We start from the raw sequence: 15,456 nt of genomic DNA, 5'->3' as shown, positions 1-15,456 counted from the left end.
TTCTTTAAAATCAGGATGATACTTGCATAAAGAAAGTTATACTAGTTGATGTTAATTGAATTTTATAGATAATCATGAGTGTTGGGACTAACACTTTTTTTTTTAATCCTCATCCCGGGATTGTTTTTCACTGATTCTAGGGAGAGGGAAGGAAGGAGAGAGAAGCATTGATGTGAGAGAGAAACATCGATCAGTTGTCTCCTGTATACGCCCCAACTGGGGATTGAACCCACAACCTGGGTATGTCCCCTGACTGGGAATCGAACCCACAACCCTTCAGTACATAGGACGACGCTCTAACCAACTTTACCACACTGGCCAAGGAAGGACTAACACATTTTAAAATATACATATATATTTTTATAGATATTAGGAAGGGAGAGGGAGAGAGAGAAACATCAATGATGAGAGAGAATCATTGATTGGCTGCCTCCTGCACGCCCCATACTTGGGGATCGAGCCCACAACCTGGGCATATGCCCTTGGCCGGAATTGAACTGGGGAACCCTTCAGTCCAGAGGCTGATGCTCTATCCACTGAGCAAAAGCAGGTAGGGCGGGACTAACACATTTAAAAAATAAAAATAGTATGCATAAAGTTGTGATATTCCTATCAATTGATAATTTCCCTTCTAATTTTTTGGGGAAAACTAATAATCTACAGAGGTTTCATTTTTGCATTTTAAATACTCAGTGACAGTTGTTTATGTGGCTTTGTTTTAGTTTATACAGTTTTTCTGGAAACAGCTCTATAGTTAAGAATGTCTAGCTTAAATTTATTTTATTTCTGTGATTTTAGTTGTTGTTTTTTGTTAAAATGGGATTTTTTTAAGGAATCTTAATGATCAAGAAACCTCTGAGTATTTCAAACGAAGGGTTAGAGTCACTAGCAATCCAAGGTTACCTTAAGGAATTTAGGTCATATGAAGCTAGGCTAGTCTATTTCCAGTTTACCCTGCTCTTTTGTGGCCCTTTGGGGTTTCAACCCTCCTTCCCTGGTGAAGTCTGGACTCTATTTTTATATTATAATCCTTTGAAGCTATCAAAATTATTTCTCAACTTTTCATCCTCTCAGCTGCTGCTTCTGAAATTGGCAGGTACATATAGGGAAAAGCAGCCCCTAAAAGATAAGCCCCGCTCTCTGGGCTTTCCACTCCTCTTATGGATTCCATAGTTCTTCACTGAATTCTTAGCTCTGATGACTCTGAGCAGTTTGCTAAAAAAAAAAATTTTGTCTGGTTTTTCTACATTTTTTTTTAGCAGTCAACTTAGTTCTTAATTTTTGGATGTAGAAGTATTTCTTTTTTCTTGTTTTTTAAATATTTTATTGATTTTAGAGAGAAAGGGAGAGAGAGAGAGAAACATCAATGATAAGAGAGAGTCATTGATTGACTGCCTTCTGCATGCCCCTAGCGTGGATCCAGTCCACAACTTGGGCATGTGCCCTGACCGGGAATCGAGCCGTGATCTCCTCGTTCATACATAGGTCGATGCTCAACCACTGAGCCATGCTGGCCAGGCTAGAAGTAATTCTTGAATGTAGTAGTGGTGTTTTGTTGAAGTAGCAGAAATTGAGGTGAGCCTTGAGGTAATGGTATCTTCGGCTTGAACTTTATGAAATATAAATATTTTTATTTATTTATTTTAAATCTAGTAATTATCAACAATCATTTGTTTATTGATTGATTGATTGGCTGATTTCAGAGAGGAAGGGAGAGGGAGAGAGAGATAGAAACGCCAATGATGAGAGAGAATCATTGATTGGCTGTTTCCTGCATTCCCCCTACTGAGCATGTGCCCTGACTGGGACCCTTCAGTCCACAGGCCAACGTTCTGTCCACTGAGCCAAACCAGCTAGGGCTAAGTATTTTTAAATGAAATATAAAAAATTTAATAGAAAATGTCTTAAATGTGTAGTATAGAATTAAAACCATGAGTGAGTGCAATGGAACAATGGAAGACTTAACATTTTTCTATTAATAACCATTTTGTGTTTATTTGTTCATTAGTCATTTGATAGTGTTTAGTTGCATAGATACAGTAGCAGACTCCAAAGATTTAAGAAAAACTATGGGAGAAAAACAGTATTTTTATTATAAAGGGTTATTTTTTAATGTTTTATTTATAAAAAGTTGTGAATCTGTTCACTGACTTTTCCTATAGAGTGGGTAAAAAGAATCATAATACTTGGAAGTGATGTTGAAGGTTAAGAGTTGCTGTGTTAAGATAGCATTTTTCTGAATAATGGAAAAATAAATAGCAAAAATATAGGAAGTTGGATGATTTCTTGGAAGATTTGCCTTTGCAGACAGATTATCCTGAATTGGAGGAACCTAATCAGGTTGCACTGATTTCTTAGTGATCCTCTGGGAAGCTGACCTAACACCAGATGATAGTAGCTGAAATTGACAAGACTGACTTCTTTTGGGCTTGTCATGTAATCCTATACTATTTGTATGTTCAAAAGAAATCATTAAAATGTACTAATGATTTTCTGACAATAGTTGGTCTCACAATTTGTGTTTTCGTAAAATAAATATTAGTGAAAATTATTTTCTCAAAGATTAAAAGTTCTGTTAATTTTCTTTAAAAAATCCTTTCAGGTCATGTTAAATAAGAAACGATATTTTTTTTATATCACATTTTTAGAAGAAATAGGCACTTTTCTTTTTAATAAACATACATAAAGTACACATCAAGGTGTACAGCTCCATGAATTACCATTAAGTGTAACCACAATTTGGTTAAGAAATAGAGTATTACTTGTATCCAGAAGCTTCTTTATACCCCTGCTCAATTACTTTCCTCCTCCTCCCCGTAGGTGATCATTATTCTCACAAAAGCAATATTAATAGTGAATGGGAAAAATTACATTTGTGACTTTTACAATTTTTTGTCAAAACAAACTGTCAACTAGAAATGTACAGGGAAATGAAAAAATTTAAACCTAAATACTCATTTAGTACACTGTAATATAACAAATTAGAAACAATGAGAGTTAAAGAGTTTTATTTCTTTGTAAAAAGCTTATTAGAGTGGTGCCTTCTCATTGTATAACTTAAGATACAGAACAAACATCTTTTTTATGCCTTGGTGAATTGTCATATTGCATTCTAAGGTTGGATCAATTTCCAACATTTATCTTTGCCTTTTCATTGTGAAATACCTCTGAGAGTTCCTTTCATGTGAAGAGTTTTGTTCGTCTCTCTTCCTCTGGCACATTTCGTTCTTTTGGTCACAGTCTTTTTTGTTGTTAATCCTCACCTGAGGATATTTTTCCATTGATTTTTATTATTTTTTATCATTATTTTAAAAATATGTTTATTTTATAGTAATTTGCTTCCTCTACATACCATTTTTTAAAATATATTTTTATTGATTTCAGAGAGGAAGGGAGAGGGAGAAAGAGATAGAAACATCAATGATGTGAGAGAATCATTGATCGGCTGCCTTCTACATGCCCCCCACTGGGGATTGAGCCCACAACCTGGGCATGTGCCCTTGATCAGAATTGAACCTGGGACCCTTCAGTCCATAGGCCGATGCTCTATCCATTGAGCAAAACTGGCTAGGACTCCATTGATTTTTAGAGAAAGTGGAAGTGAGGGGGAGAGACAAAGAGAAAGAAACATCGATGTGAGAGAGAGACAAAAATTGGTTGCGTCCCACAGGTGCCCTGGAGATTGAACCTGTAACTGAGGTTCATGCCCTTAACTGGAATTGAACCTGGGATACTTCAGTCCACAGGCTGATGCTCTATCCACTAAGCCAAACTGGCTAGGTCTCACGTCTTTTATGTCAATAAGTTTGTCTTCAGTAGTTGCCTCAGGGTACAGTATCTTGAAGGTAAACACTGTCAACATTCTCACAGTCAACTATTTTTTCTGTAACTCCTTTTATGTTCAGTTTGAATTGTACTGCTATCGTTATCACTTCTTTATTTCTTGGCTGCACCTTTGTACCCCACCAGTTATACAGTCAAAAATGTCATATCTTCAGACATTGATTGCCACATATCCCCATTTATACCACCCTGTCCTCCTTCCTTGTACTCGCTGGTAAATTTCCAGGATCCCATTCCTTCTTCCTTGATGATTATAATTTCTGGATCACAGTCTTTCCCTCCATTCCTCTCTATCCTGATTTGATGATAACCTTTAACACTAGGTTGGGATTGGTCTTATTTTTTTCAGCTCTTATCTTTAGCTATCCGCAGCCTGGTCAAATCCTAGAATCATCCCTGGGAATTGTTCTGCCTCTTTCATGGGCCCTGAGTTTCTGCTTTTGACTTAAGAGATATCATCCTTATTTACAGCACTTACATGTTAGTGAGATTCTCTATTTGGAGAACCTTCTCAATTTTGTGTGCATGAAATTCACCTGGAGGGTCTTGTTAAAGCCCAGAATCCTAGCCTCACAGAAATTCTGATTCAGTAGGTGTGATTTAATGCCCCTTAATGGGCATTTCTATTACCTTCAGTAATGCTGATGCAAGCCTAGAGACTGCATTTTGAGGAACACTGCTCTAATTAGTACTTCCCTCAAAGGGTAAAGATCAAAACTTTCTACTCTGCCTCAAGCTTCTTTCACATTCTTACTTTGTTTACTTCCTATTGATGACTTCTAGAATTACTTTACTGAGATAAAGCCCTTCTGAGATGAGATTTCTCATATTTTCTCTTCTGGAAATAAGAATTTTCCTCTTTATCCTTTTCATTTTCTTTTCTTTCCTTAAGTGCCATTCTCTTCTGTTTCTTTGTCTCATTTTCTCCTGTTGATTTTTGGCTTCTTCCTTATCAGTAACATTCTTGAGTCTTAAATTATGAGTTTCCCCTTCTACAGGAAATTAACCCTTTTGCTCCATTTCCAGATGTGATCAAATAAGCTCCTTCCATCAAAATATTGTCCCAGTTTTCTCTCTTCTTCCCTCTGTTAAATTTTATTGACAGAAAAGTAATGGCTTAAAAAATATCTTAATTTTTTCTAATGTGCTTTGGTTTCCACAGCTTCACTGGACAGCCCACTCACTGGTCATATGACTCCTAGGTCTTAAATGCAGAGATCTCTTCTAGCTTCTGCAGTATTTGATATTACTTTCTTTTCCCTTTTTAATAATTTCCTTCCTGTGCTTTTTAGTCACTGCTTTAAATTTTTTTTCACTGTTCTGACTACTCTGTTCTTGTTTGCATAATACCCTTTAATTCCGCTCTGCTTTTTCTTGAAGCTTGGAATACTTTTTCCACCACCTAAATTTGTGCTGTTCAAAATGGGGACCACTAGCTGAATGTGCCTATTGAGCACTTGAAATATGGCAGTTCACACAGATGTTCTGTAAGTATAAAATACACAGATTTTCAAGATTTACAATGAAAAAGAGAATATACCCTGGACAGTGTGGCTCAGTTGGTTGGAGCATTGTCCCATACACCAAAGGTCACGAATTTGATTCTGGATTTGCTGTGAAGGCACGTGCGTGTTTGGTCCCAGGTTGGGGCATATATGAGAAGTATCCTATTGCTGTTTCTCTCACATCAATGTTTCTCTTCCTTTGTCTCTCCTCCTCCCTCTCTCTCTCAAATCAGTAAAACATATCCTTGGGTAAGGATTAAAAAAAATAAGAGAAAAAGAGAATATTAAATATCTCACCAAAATTTAATATTGATTACATGTTGATAATACTTTGAATAAATTGGGTTAAGTAAAAAATACTAAAATTTCACCTATGATTCTTTACTTTTCAAATGTGGTTAGTATATTTGAGGCTTGAAACAATGTTGATCTAAATTTCATCTTTAAAAACTTACAGGTTAGTTTTCCATCTAATATACATTTCTCTTCTGAATTACAGTACTAGCCCTCTGGAACATTTATGTCCCATTCTCCCAATCTGATACTAAGCTTCTTGAGAGTCAGGGTAGTTCTTCATAGTTCTTTTCATATATTGGGATGTAGGTATAGATGTAAAAAATATATATACATGAATAAATGATGGCTAATATTACCACTTTATCAAAGAGGATAATTAAGTTAGAGGATACCAATTTTGATGTGTTTGTGTGTGTGTGTTTAAATTCTCACCCAAAGATATTTTTCCATTGATTTTTAGAGCTAGTAGCAGGGATGGGGAGAGACAGAGAGAGAGAGAGAAACATCAATGTTGGTTGCCTCCAGCATGCTCCCTGAGCCTGCAACCGAGGTACTTTACTGGAATTGAACCCGGGACCCTTCAGTCTTGGGGTCGACCCTCTGTCCACTGAGCCAAACCAGATGGGCCCAATTGTGATGTTTTTGCTTAATGCTACCAGCAATAGGAGAGGTTGATGTGAAGGGGAGGAGACATTACTTTGTTCTGAGATATTAAAATCTGACATGTATTTTCCCCAAGTGTATCCAGGCCAGGGATAGTTCTGAACTGTTTATTCTGTTGTGATTTTACTGCCATCTGGCGTCAGGACCAGGAAACTGTAGCTCAGAGTTTCTTTCCTTTTCTCCCCAGAGAAAGTAGGCAATCTTTTCTCTCAGTATGGGCCTGCTCTTCTCATCCCCAAAGTAAGTTAACAGTAAGAGCTCATTTTATTTCAGTGTGTGAGACCTTTTCCCCTTGGAGCACTCTCCTCTTGGCTCTCTTGATAACTGACCCCTTTCCTTCTTGTTTCTGTGACCATCTTTCATTTTCAGACTGCCCATTTCTCTCTCAGGGTGGGAGTTTTCTAGCTCCAAATTCTGGACCCTCTACTCTTTTTATCCTTTGTTTTCATCCATATGCAAGGCTTAAATACTGCCTATCTACAGACAAATTTATTGTTATAACCAAAATCTCTTCGTGTCTTTGCATCAGTATCTCTAGTTGCCTACCAAGAGGTTACATGAGGCTTCAAATTTAACATGTTCGAATCTAAGATGTGGATTCCCCCATGCCATCCCTACTTCTCATAGTTTTCTTTTCTCATTTCAACAATCAATCAACACCAGAATTCTGGGAATCAGCTTAACATTTCCTGTCACACTTTTTACATTTATCTTGTGCCATTGAATCTTCCAAGGTGTGTTCTTGTACATGTTAAATTTGTGACTCCTTTTTTGCTCTGCCTTATCTAACCTGGACTGAGTAGGTTACCAGTTAGTTTCCCTGCATGCACTCTTGATTATATTTACATGTTTTATTTTTATTTTTTAATATCAGCCTTTCTAACCCGGGAGCCCTGTGGTGGGAGAGGCTGCATGCATTTGGTTCACAGTTAGGTCCCTAGCACCTGGTACAGTTCCTAAAACCTGTGTAAATACCAGTACAGCCACTCTGGCTCTCACTGATGTTGATATGACTCCTGTAGTTTAATGATTAAACTTGAATATATTAGAATTTCTTTATTTTAGTATTTTCTTCAAGTTCATTAATCATGAGTTTTTATTGTTTTTTTTTTTGTTCAGAGAAACTTAAGGGTATCTATATAGGCAATATATTTTGGATACTAATAATTAATGACAACAACCTACTTACATATTGGGGAGTGCCAGTCAATATGCTGCAATTATTTTTAGCATTGGAAATTTCATGCCATTGTTTTGTCTTCTAGCATTTTTCTGAAATTGAAAGTTCTTTAATTTTTTAAAAATAAATTTTTATTGATTTCAGAGAGGAAGGGAGAGGGGGAGAGAGAGAGAGACAGAAACATCAATGATGAGAATCAGTGATCGGCTGCCTGCTGCACGCCCCCCACTAGGGATCGAGCCCACAACCTGGGCATGTGCCCTTCACCAGAATCAAACCTGGGACCCTTCAGTCTGCCCTGCGAGGTCCCCAGCCTGATGCCAGGATGGGGCATGGCCTGAGGTCCCCCGTCAAGCCCCACTGGGCCAGGGGCGTGGCCTGAGGTGCTGTGGCCCGGTGCTGGGGCAGGGGGTGTGGCCTGAGGTCCCCTGTCAAGCCCTGCCGGGCAGGGGGCATAGCCTGAGGTCCCCTGTCATGCCCCACAAGGCGGGGGGTGCAGCCTGAGGTCCCCCAGCCCGGTGTCATGGTGGGGAGTGCGGCCTGAGGTCCCCTGTCAAGCCCCACAGGGCAGGGGGTGCAGCCTGAGGTCCCCAGCCTGATGCCAGGATGGGGCATGGCCTGAGGTCCCCTGTCAAGCCCCACAGGGCGGGGGGTGGGGATGGCACAGGCTCAGGTCCCCTGCCCAGTTCCAGCACTACACAGCCTCAGGTCCCTGCTGATTGCTCCTTAAGGCTAGTTACGGGAACTCAGCCTCAGCTGTGGGCGCCTCCATCTTTGTGACAGTGTGATGGTCAATTTGCATATTCCCTCTTTATTAGATAGGATTTTTGGTAAGATAGTTTATTGTTGTGTATATGGGAGCTATTTTGGGCATTGTAGAGTTTAGCAACATCCCCACCAGTGGTAGCCCTTCCTCTCTAATTGTGATAACAGACATGTCTGTAGGTATAGCCAAATTGTCATGTGGGGGCAAAATTTCACCATTTGAAAATCAGTATATACTGTACTTGGAAGGCGATAATAGGCCATGAAGTATCTCACTTGGGAAGTCTTTGGCATCCTTTAGGTGTCTGAGAATATGATAGCTGGGTGGTATATTGTTAATGGCAAAAAGAAGTAGAAGCTATATGACTGTGTTGTTTTCACATTTTAAAATTACGGTGCTTGCTTCGAATAAAGTAACTTTTATACTTACCACCTGGTTCTTATCCCAAACTGTGAAAAAACGATGCATTCTAAAACATATTTCACTGATAAAGTTTCATTTTGTGGGCTGACATCAGAAGTTAGGTGGTGGTAGAAAAGGGAACCAAGATTACTTGAAGAGTAGCTGGTATTCAGAGCTTTTGCCATTTGTGGATATGTGGGGTAAAGGATATAATTAACCTCTTTTCTTTTCAAAGGGACATGAGAGATGGCTTTAGAAGAAAAAGTTTCCATACTTCCCATTATGTGAGAGACCGGTCTCCTCATAAAAGAGAAACTCCGTTTTTAAGAGAATCACCTGTTGGCAGAAAGGATTCTCCACACAGCAGATCTGGCTCCAGTGTCAGTAGTAGAAGCTACTCTCCAGAAAGAAGCAAAACTTATTCTTTCCATCAATCTCAACATAGAAGTATGTATTTTAAAAACTTTTCCTTTTTCTTTTACACTGATGAGAAAGTACTAAGACAGATTGCCTTATAGGTGCTGTAAAAGGTATTTTTTTAACATTTTCTTTTTTAATATTTCACTTACAGAAAAATTGAAAGAATAGTTTAATGAACACCACACAAACACATACACAGACACTCATTTTCTGAACCATTTCAAGTTGTAGTCCACATGATATTTCACTTCTAATTCTTCAGCATTATAAGCATGTTGGAAGGTCATACACTCCTGATTTTCTGCCATTTTGTGCTGTTCCAACCTCTTTAATCTTTTGTCACTAGGTAATATCTCTATATATCTGACAGCACATTTTTCATGAAAAATATAATTGTTTTTCCCTAAATATAAAGTATAGCCTTATAGAATTTAGAGTTAAACCTACCTTATGTTTATTCTTTTGCAACCTTCAATTTGTTTTCTTTAAATTTGGACAAGCATGGCATTCTGTGCAATAATGTCATCCTGACTGAGTTGCTTAGTGTGTGTGGGAATAAATAAATGAAATCTTCCTGTATTTTATTTCTAGACTCTACTACCTGCTCATTCACAAAAAATTTCATTCACAAAAAATTTCCTCTTGCCTTCTATATTCAAGGCAGTGTTAGATAGAAAGATGTCCCTGTCACCAAGGAACTAGAATATGTAAATATAGCATATGTAAAATATAACTGATACAAGAATCAATATGTCATAAATGAGCTAACGTAATATGAGTAGGTCAAGATAAGAGAGATTCTCACTCGGGGGATGGGAAAACATGACATTTGGGCTTATCTTTCATTTCAGATTTCTGTAAGTGGAGAAGTATCTACTAGGTATAAGGAATTATAAGTCGAGAAATCAGAAAAATCTAGGATATATTTTTTTTTCCTTTTTAATTCCTTTTCTGTTATCTGTTTTTTTCAAATAATAACATTTTTAGTTTAATAGTCTGTGTCTCCTGGGTGTTAAGATGGATGGAAAATCACTTCAGGTTATCAGAATGTCTCCATTGGAGCTGTTGCTGGATTCCTGTATTTAAGAAACATTTATCAGTTGTTCACTATTTTCAGAGCTAGATAGAGTGGGGCTTCCAAAAAAAAATTTTTTAACTACATGTGTATGAATGGTCACGCACTTACATATGTCTGAGTGCTTACAATGTTTTCAGAATAGTTCCAGGTAACAGAGTTTTATTCTGGAGTTCGGTGTTAACAGTCTGATATTTCCTCCCTCTCTCCCACCACCCTTCTCTTCCTGAAGGAGAAAAACTATCTCAAAGTTGAAATGCATGCTGTCATGCACAGCCAGAAATATCCAAAATTAGCCAGATAACTTCTAGGAACATTGTTTTTGTATGTGTATGACTTAAATCCAAATCTATTAATGATTTGATTAAGAGGAGGAAAGTATCATGGGAAACTGATTATGAAGCCTTTCAAACAAAACATGAGTAAAATGGAGGCTTGAAATTCTTACTTGACAGCTTATAATAAAGCTATTTATTTATGATAGTTATTGGTGAATTAGCCTTATCTTTCTTATTTCACTTACAAAACAGGTCTCTAGGGCGGCATCTCTATATGCTCTTGGCCTGGTAAGTTTGTGGCCAGAGCTCTAAAATCTTGAGATGAAATGTGGAGGAGCCACCATCGTGCTCTTGTCATAAGGTCTCCAATATACTTTTCCCATACTTCAAGGTCTAATGCCTTTAATATCTGGAGTGATGAAAGGATAACAATGAATGGTGGGAGACTAAAGTATGCTATGGATCAAGTGAAATAGAGCATATGACTTTGTTAATACCATTATGTTTATTTTGTTAAGTCATTTAGCTTTGAAAGTAAACTGTAATCAAGAAAAAGGTTTGTTCTGGGGAAACTCTCTTTACAAAGTACTTTGGTTGATGTTTTTTTGTGTGTGTTAATCCTTACCTAAGGATAGTTTTCCCATTGATTTTTTAGAGAGAGTGGAAGGGAGAGAGAGAGAGAAAGAGAAAGAAACATCAATGTGAGAGAGACACATCGATTGGCTGCCTCCTGCACATGCCCCGACTGGGGCTGGGGATCAAACCTGCAACCCAGGTACATGCCCTTGACTCGGAATCAAACCCACAACCCTTCATGTTGGGGGGAAGAGGAGTGAGGGGGTCTAATGCTTTAACCATTTAGCATGCTGGCTGTGGCTGGGCTGAACTATTAAATGTTTTTCTATGCTCCTTTCATGTAAATGTTTTTCAGAATAGTTGCATAAGATCATTTGTCAAAAAGATAATGAAGTCTTGTTTTGATCAGTAAATGGGAAAAGTAATTATTATTTTACATATTTATGATACCAACTTTTGCTTTAAATATAATTGTAACAAATATTGATAGCACCTTACCTTGCTTTTCTTCAAAAAAATAAAAAAGGACTGAGAAACAGGGTCCTTCAATGATCAGTCATTTAAACTGGGTTAATTAGCAGTATTGTATTAATTTAGTTTTCTAATGTAAATGAAAATTTTGCCATAGATTTTATTTTTTATTTTTAAATTACCTTAAATTCTTTTTTCATATATTTATATTGATTTCAGAGAGGAAGGGAGAGGGAGAGAGAGAGAGAGAAACATCAATGATGAGAATCCTTGATCAGCTGCCTCCTGCACACCCTCTACTGGAGATCGAGCCTGCAACCTGGGCATGTGTCCTTGATTGGAATCGAACCTGGGACCCTTTGGTCCACAGGCTGCTGCTCTATCCACTGAGCTAAACCAGCTAGGGCTTGCCATAGATGTAAAATGTTTGTATAAATAACAGGTAAAAATAATTGTGCTAATTTTACCATTTTGCTAATTCTTTAACTTTTTTTTTTTGCTTTTTATTTATACTTTACAGAGTAATTTTACTTACTTTAATAATCACTTATTAGTTTGGCCATGGTAACCATATTTTTATTAAAAATTATTTTTCAAGTACAGTTGACATTCAATATTGTATTAGTTTCAGGTGTTTAGCACTGTGGTTAGAAATTTATATAACTTGTGAAGTAGACTGACTGCTATAATTCTAGTACCTACCTGGCACATGGAAACCATTTAAGGACTAATTATTCATAATTCTACTGTGCATTTAATGTCTGTTATGTGCTTAATTATAAGCCACAGAATGATTTTTACTCCTTTTTCATCTCAACTAGTTATTTCCCATTTTGAGCTTATACATGTGCACACGAACACACATGCATTTAATTAAATTTCTTTTACTTGGCTTTTTGAGCTAAACCTATGGAACTTTGTTCTGCTTTAGACTGATTATCCTCCTAAATCAAATTGTTTTTTATCATGTGCTTCATGTATAAGACTTCTGCTTATAACTTAATTGGACTAATCTGGTCAAAGCTGTGACTACCATATTGTTTTTTGTTCCTTTTTGTTATCCATATTTACATGCCACCAGTGTGGGTTGTCCTAATTAACCTCATTTCCTTTTCCTTTGTTTATGAGACTGTTCTAGTTAAAATTGTTTTGTCACATATACCTTGAATATTTTTTTAAAATATGTTTTTATTGACTTTTTAGAGAGAGAGGAGAAGGGAGAGGGATGGAGAGATAGAAACATCAATGAGAGAGAAACATCATGCTCCTGCAGCTCCCCCCACTTGGAATTGAGCCTGCAACCTGGACATGTGCCCTGACCACCGAAATTGAACCATAACCTCTTGGTTCCTAGATTGACGCTCAACCACTGAGCCATACCGGTCGGGCTTGAATATTTTTACTTGAAGTTTATTTTTATTCTAATTAATCTGACCAAACATCTCCCCATTTGTCAGCTGTCTCAGATATTTACTTTCCCATATGACTCCCCCTTTTCAAATGAATCCTATTGTTTTCCTAGCTGAACTTTTATTTATCTTTTGTTTAGGATTGTAGCATTGTAATGCACCAGAGATCACTAAGTTTAGTCACTCATACCCATTCTTTGTTAAAGTACTTCCTGTGATATTTAATGTATCACAATCTAGCCTTTCCATCTTTGTATAGCTCACTTTAATAAAACAATTAAAATATTTTCCTGTAATATGTACATAATGCTATTTATCTTAAACCCATAAAGATAATATCTTTTAATATTATAACCACTTATGTATTTGAAGAGTCCCATCATAATCTTCTCGATTTTTGTTTTTCAGGTATAAATATATTTAGTTCTTTCAGCTGTTCCTTTTATTTGGCATGATTTTTGGACCTTTTGCTTTGCTAAATCTTTTTCTGTTCCTTTCAAGTTGTGATGCCAGAAGTGAACTTTTATTTTGTTAACCACATTGCATTACTGACCCTTACTGAGACTGTGGATAATTGAAACCTAAACCATTTTCCTATATTTTATTCTTAAACAAAATGCTCTTCAGCTGTACTTTTTCTGGTGCAATTGTTTGTGCGTAGTTAATGCATTAAAAAATCTAGTTATGCTAAATTTCATCTAATTAACTTTGGCTTAGGATTTTCTTCCACAGAGGTTTAAAAATCTCATTTAGTGATCTTATATATTAGCAGCAGATAAATAGCTTTGTTTTATCTGCAAATGAAGTATGCATTATGTGTTTTATATTTATCATTAATAATTTTGTCAAGTAGCCTAAGGCCTAATATAGAAACTTTAGAGACCTCTCTCTGTGGACTTCAGCCATTTATCTGCATTATTTGCTGTTATTCAACCAGTTGTGATCCCCAATCTTGTCTTTCTTTCACTTGTGGATTTCATGGAAGACTTGGTACTTTGTTGAAATTCAAGTTACAAAGCATTTCTTCTATCAAAACAATGGCATAAAGATTGCCTTGCGCCCCCCCCCCCCTTTCTTTTAAACATTAGGGGCTTTGTGGCTCCTGGGATGATTATGTCAGTGATTATAAACTGCCTCTTTGTTAATTCATTCTAAACATTTGCTATAGATTATAATGTCAACTTTACCAGTGATGCTCATATATGAATTAGGCAGTGTGACATTTTGGTTGAATTTTTAAGATATCATTACTCTGGAAGATTTGGAAATTTATTGTTTTTGTTGATCTGTGTCTGTCTTTCTTTCTTTTTAAATCTTTATTGCTGAAAGTATTACCCATGTCCCCCTTTTTCCCCCGTTGACCCCTTCTAGCCCCTGCCCCTGGCCTTTACCACCCTATTGTCTGTGTCCATGGGTTATGCATATATGCATACAAGTTCTTTGGTTGAACATGTGTCTGTTTTTTAGTTCTGACTTTGGGCCCACCCTCCCCTTATTTTCTTTTTTAATCCTCACCCGATGATATGCTTATGGATTTCTTTAGAGAGCTAGAGAAAAACATCAATGTGAGAGAGAAACATTGATCTATTGCCTCCCTTGCATGTCCCAACCAGGAATCGAACCCACAACCTTCTGTTGAATGGGATGATGCTCCAATCAACTGAGCCATCTAGCTGGGGCTCCCCTTGTTTTTATTTTTTAATATTTTTTTGTTGGATTTCAGAACAAAAGGGAGAGGGAGAGAGAGATGGAAACATCAATGATGAGAAAGAATCATTGATCAGCTGCCTCCTGCATGCCCCCTACTGGGAATCAAGCTGGAAACCCAGGCATGTGCCCTGACTGGGAATTGAACTTTGACCTCCTGTTCATAGGCTGACACTCAACCACTGAGCCATACTGGCCGGCTTCCCTTATTTTCTTGATATCAGCAACAATTATTAAGAATAGAAGATATTTTAAAGAAAGACTGTTATTAATCTGTGCTTAATCCATTTTGAAAGCATATCTAAGATAACTGAAAATGTACAAGAATTAAGAATAATATTTTAATTTGACTTTGGGTGGTGGGCACGCAATGCAGTATACTGATTGTGTATCATAGAAATCTACACTTGAAACTGATATGGTCTTGTTGAACAATGTTACTCCAATAAATTTAATAAAAAGTAAAATGAAAAAAATACTATTTTGAGAAGAGAATATTTGGAAGATAGCCTTTGTTATTGAACACCAGTGTAATTGGAAAAGATACATGTCTAAAGACCTGGTTGGCTATGAATAAATTTGGAAGTCCACATTAATTTGTGGATTATAGCTGAAATTCCAACAAAATTTAGAAGCTTAAGTCTGCCTTTAAAAGGAAGGCTTTTCTGTGCAGGTTTAGATGGTAATGGGGATATAGAAATAAGACTTTATCCTAAGATCTTGTATATTAGGCAGTAGGAAGGAAGGTTAAACCCATTCTCTTAGCAGCTGAATATAATGTTTCTTGGTTTGAAAGTCACTGTATTTATGATCATTATTCATACAGTCTTTCATTTAGCAAAAATATATTTCAAATAAATGGTT

The 15,456-nt window shown here is 36.9% G+C and overlaps 1 protein-coding gene across 8 annotated transcripts in view; it reads left to right on the top strand.

The window, feature by feature from the left end:
* The window catches only part of PPHLN1 (periphilin 1), a 113,267-nt gene that overhangs the window by 29,214 nt on the left and 68,597 nt on the right, over window positions 1-15,456 (top strand). For all 8 annotated transcript variants that reach the window (XM_080660519.1, XM_080660521.1, XM_080660517.1 and 5 more), the window contains one exon: window positions 8,892-9,103. In XM_080660519.1, coding sequence (XP_080516645.1) covers window positions 8,892-9,103 — 212 coding nt within the window. The remainder of the gene's footprint in view (window positions 1-8,891; window positions 9,104-15,456) is intronic.

The sequence above is a fragment of the Plecotus auritus genome, assembly GCF_963455305.1.
Source record: "Plecotus auritus genome assembly, chromosome: 3".
NCBI lineage: Eukaryota > Metazoa > Chordata > Mammalia > Chiroptera > Vespertilionidae > Plecotus > Plecotus auritus.
The sequence above is the reverse complement of the archived record's forward strand: the minus strand, read 5'-3'. Positions and strand labels throughout refer to the sequence as shown.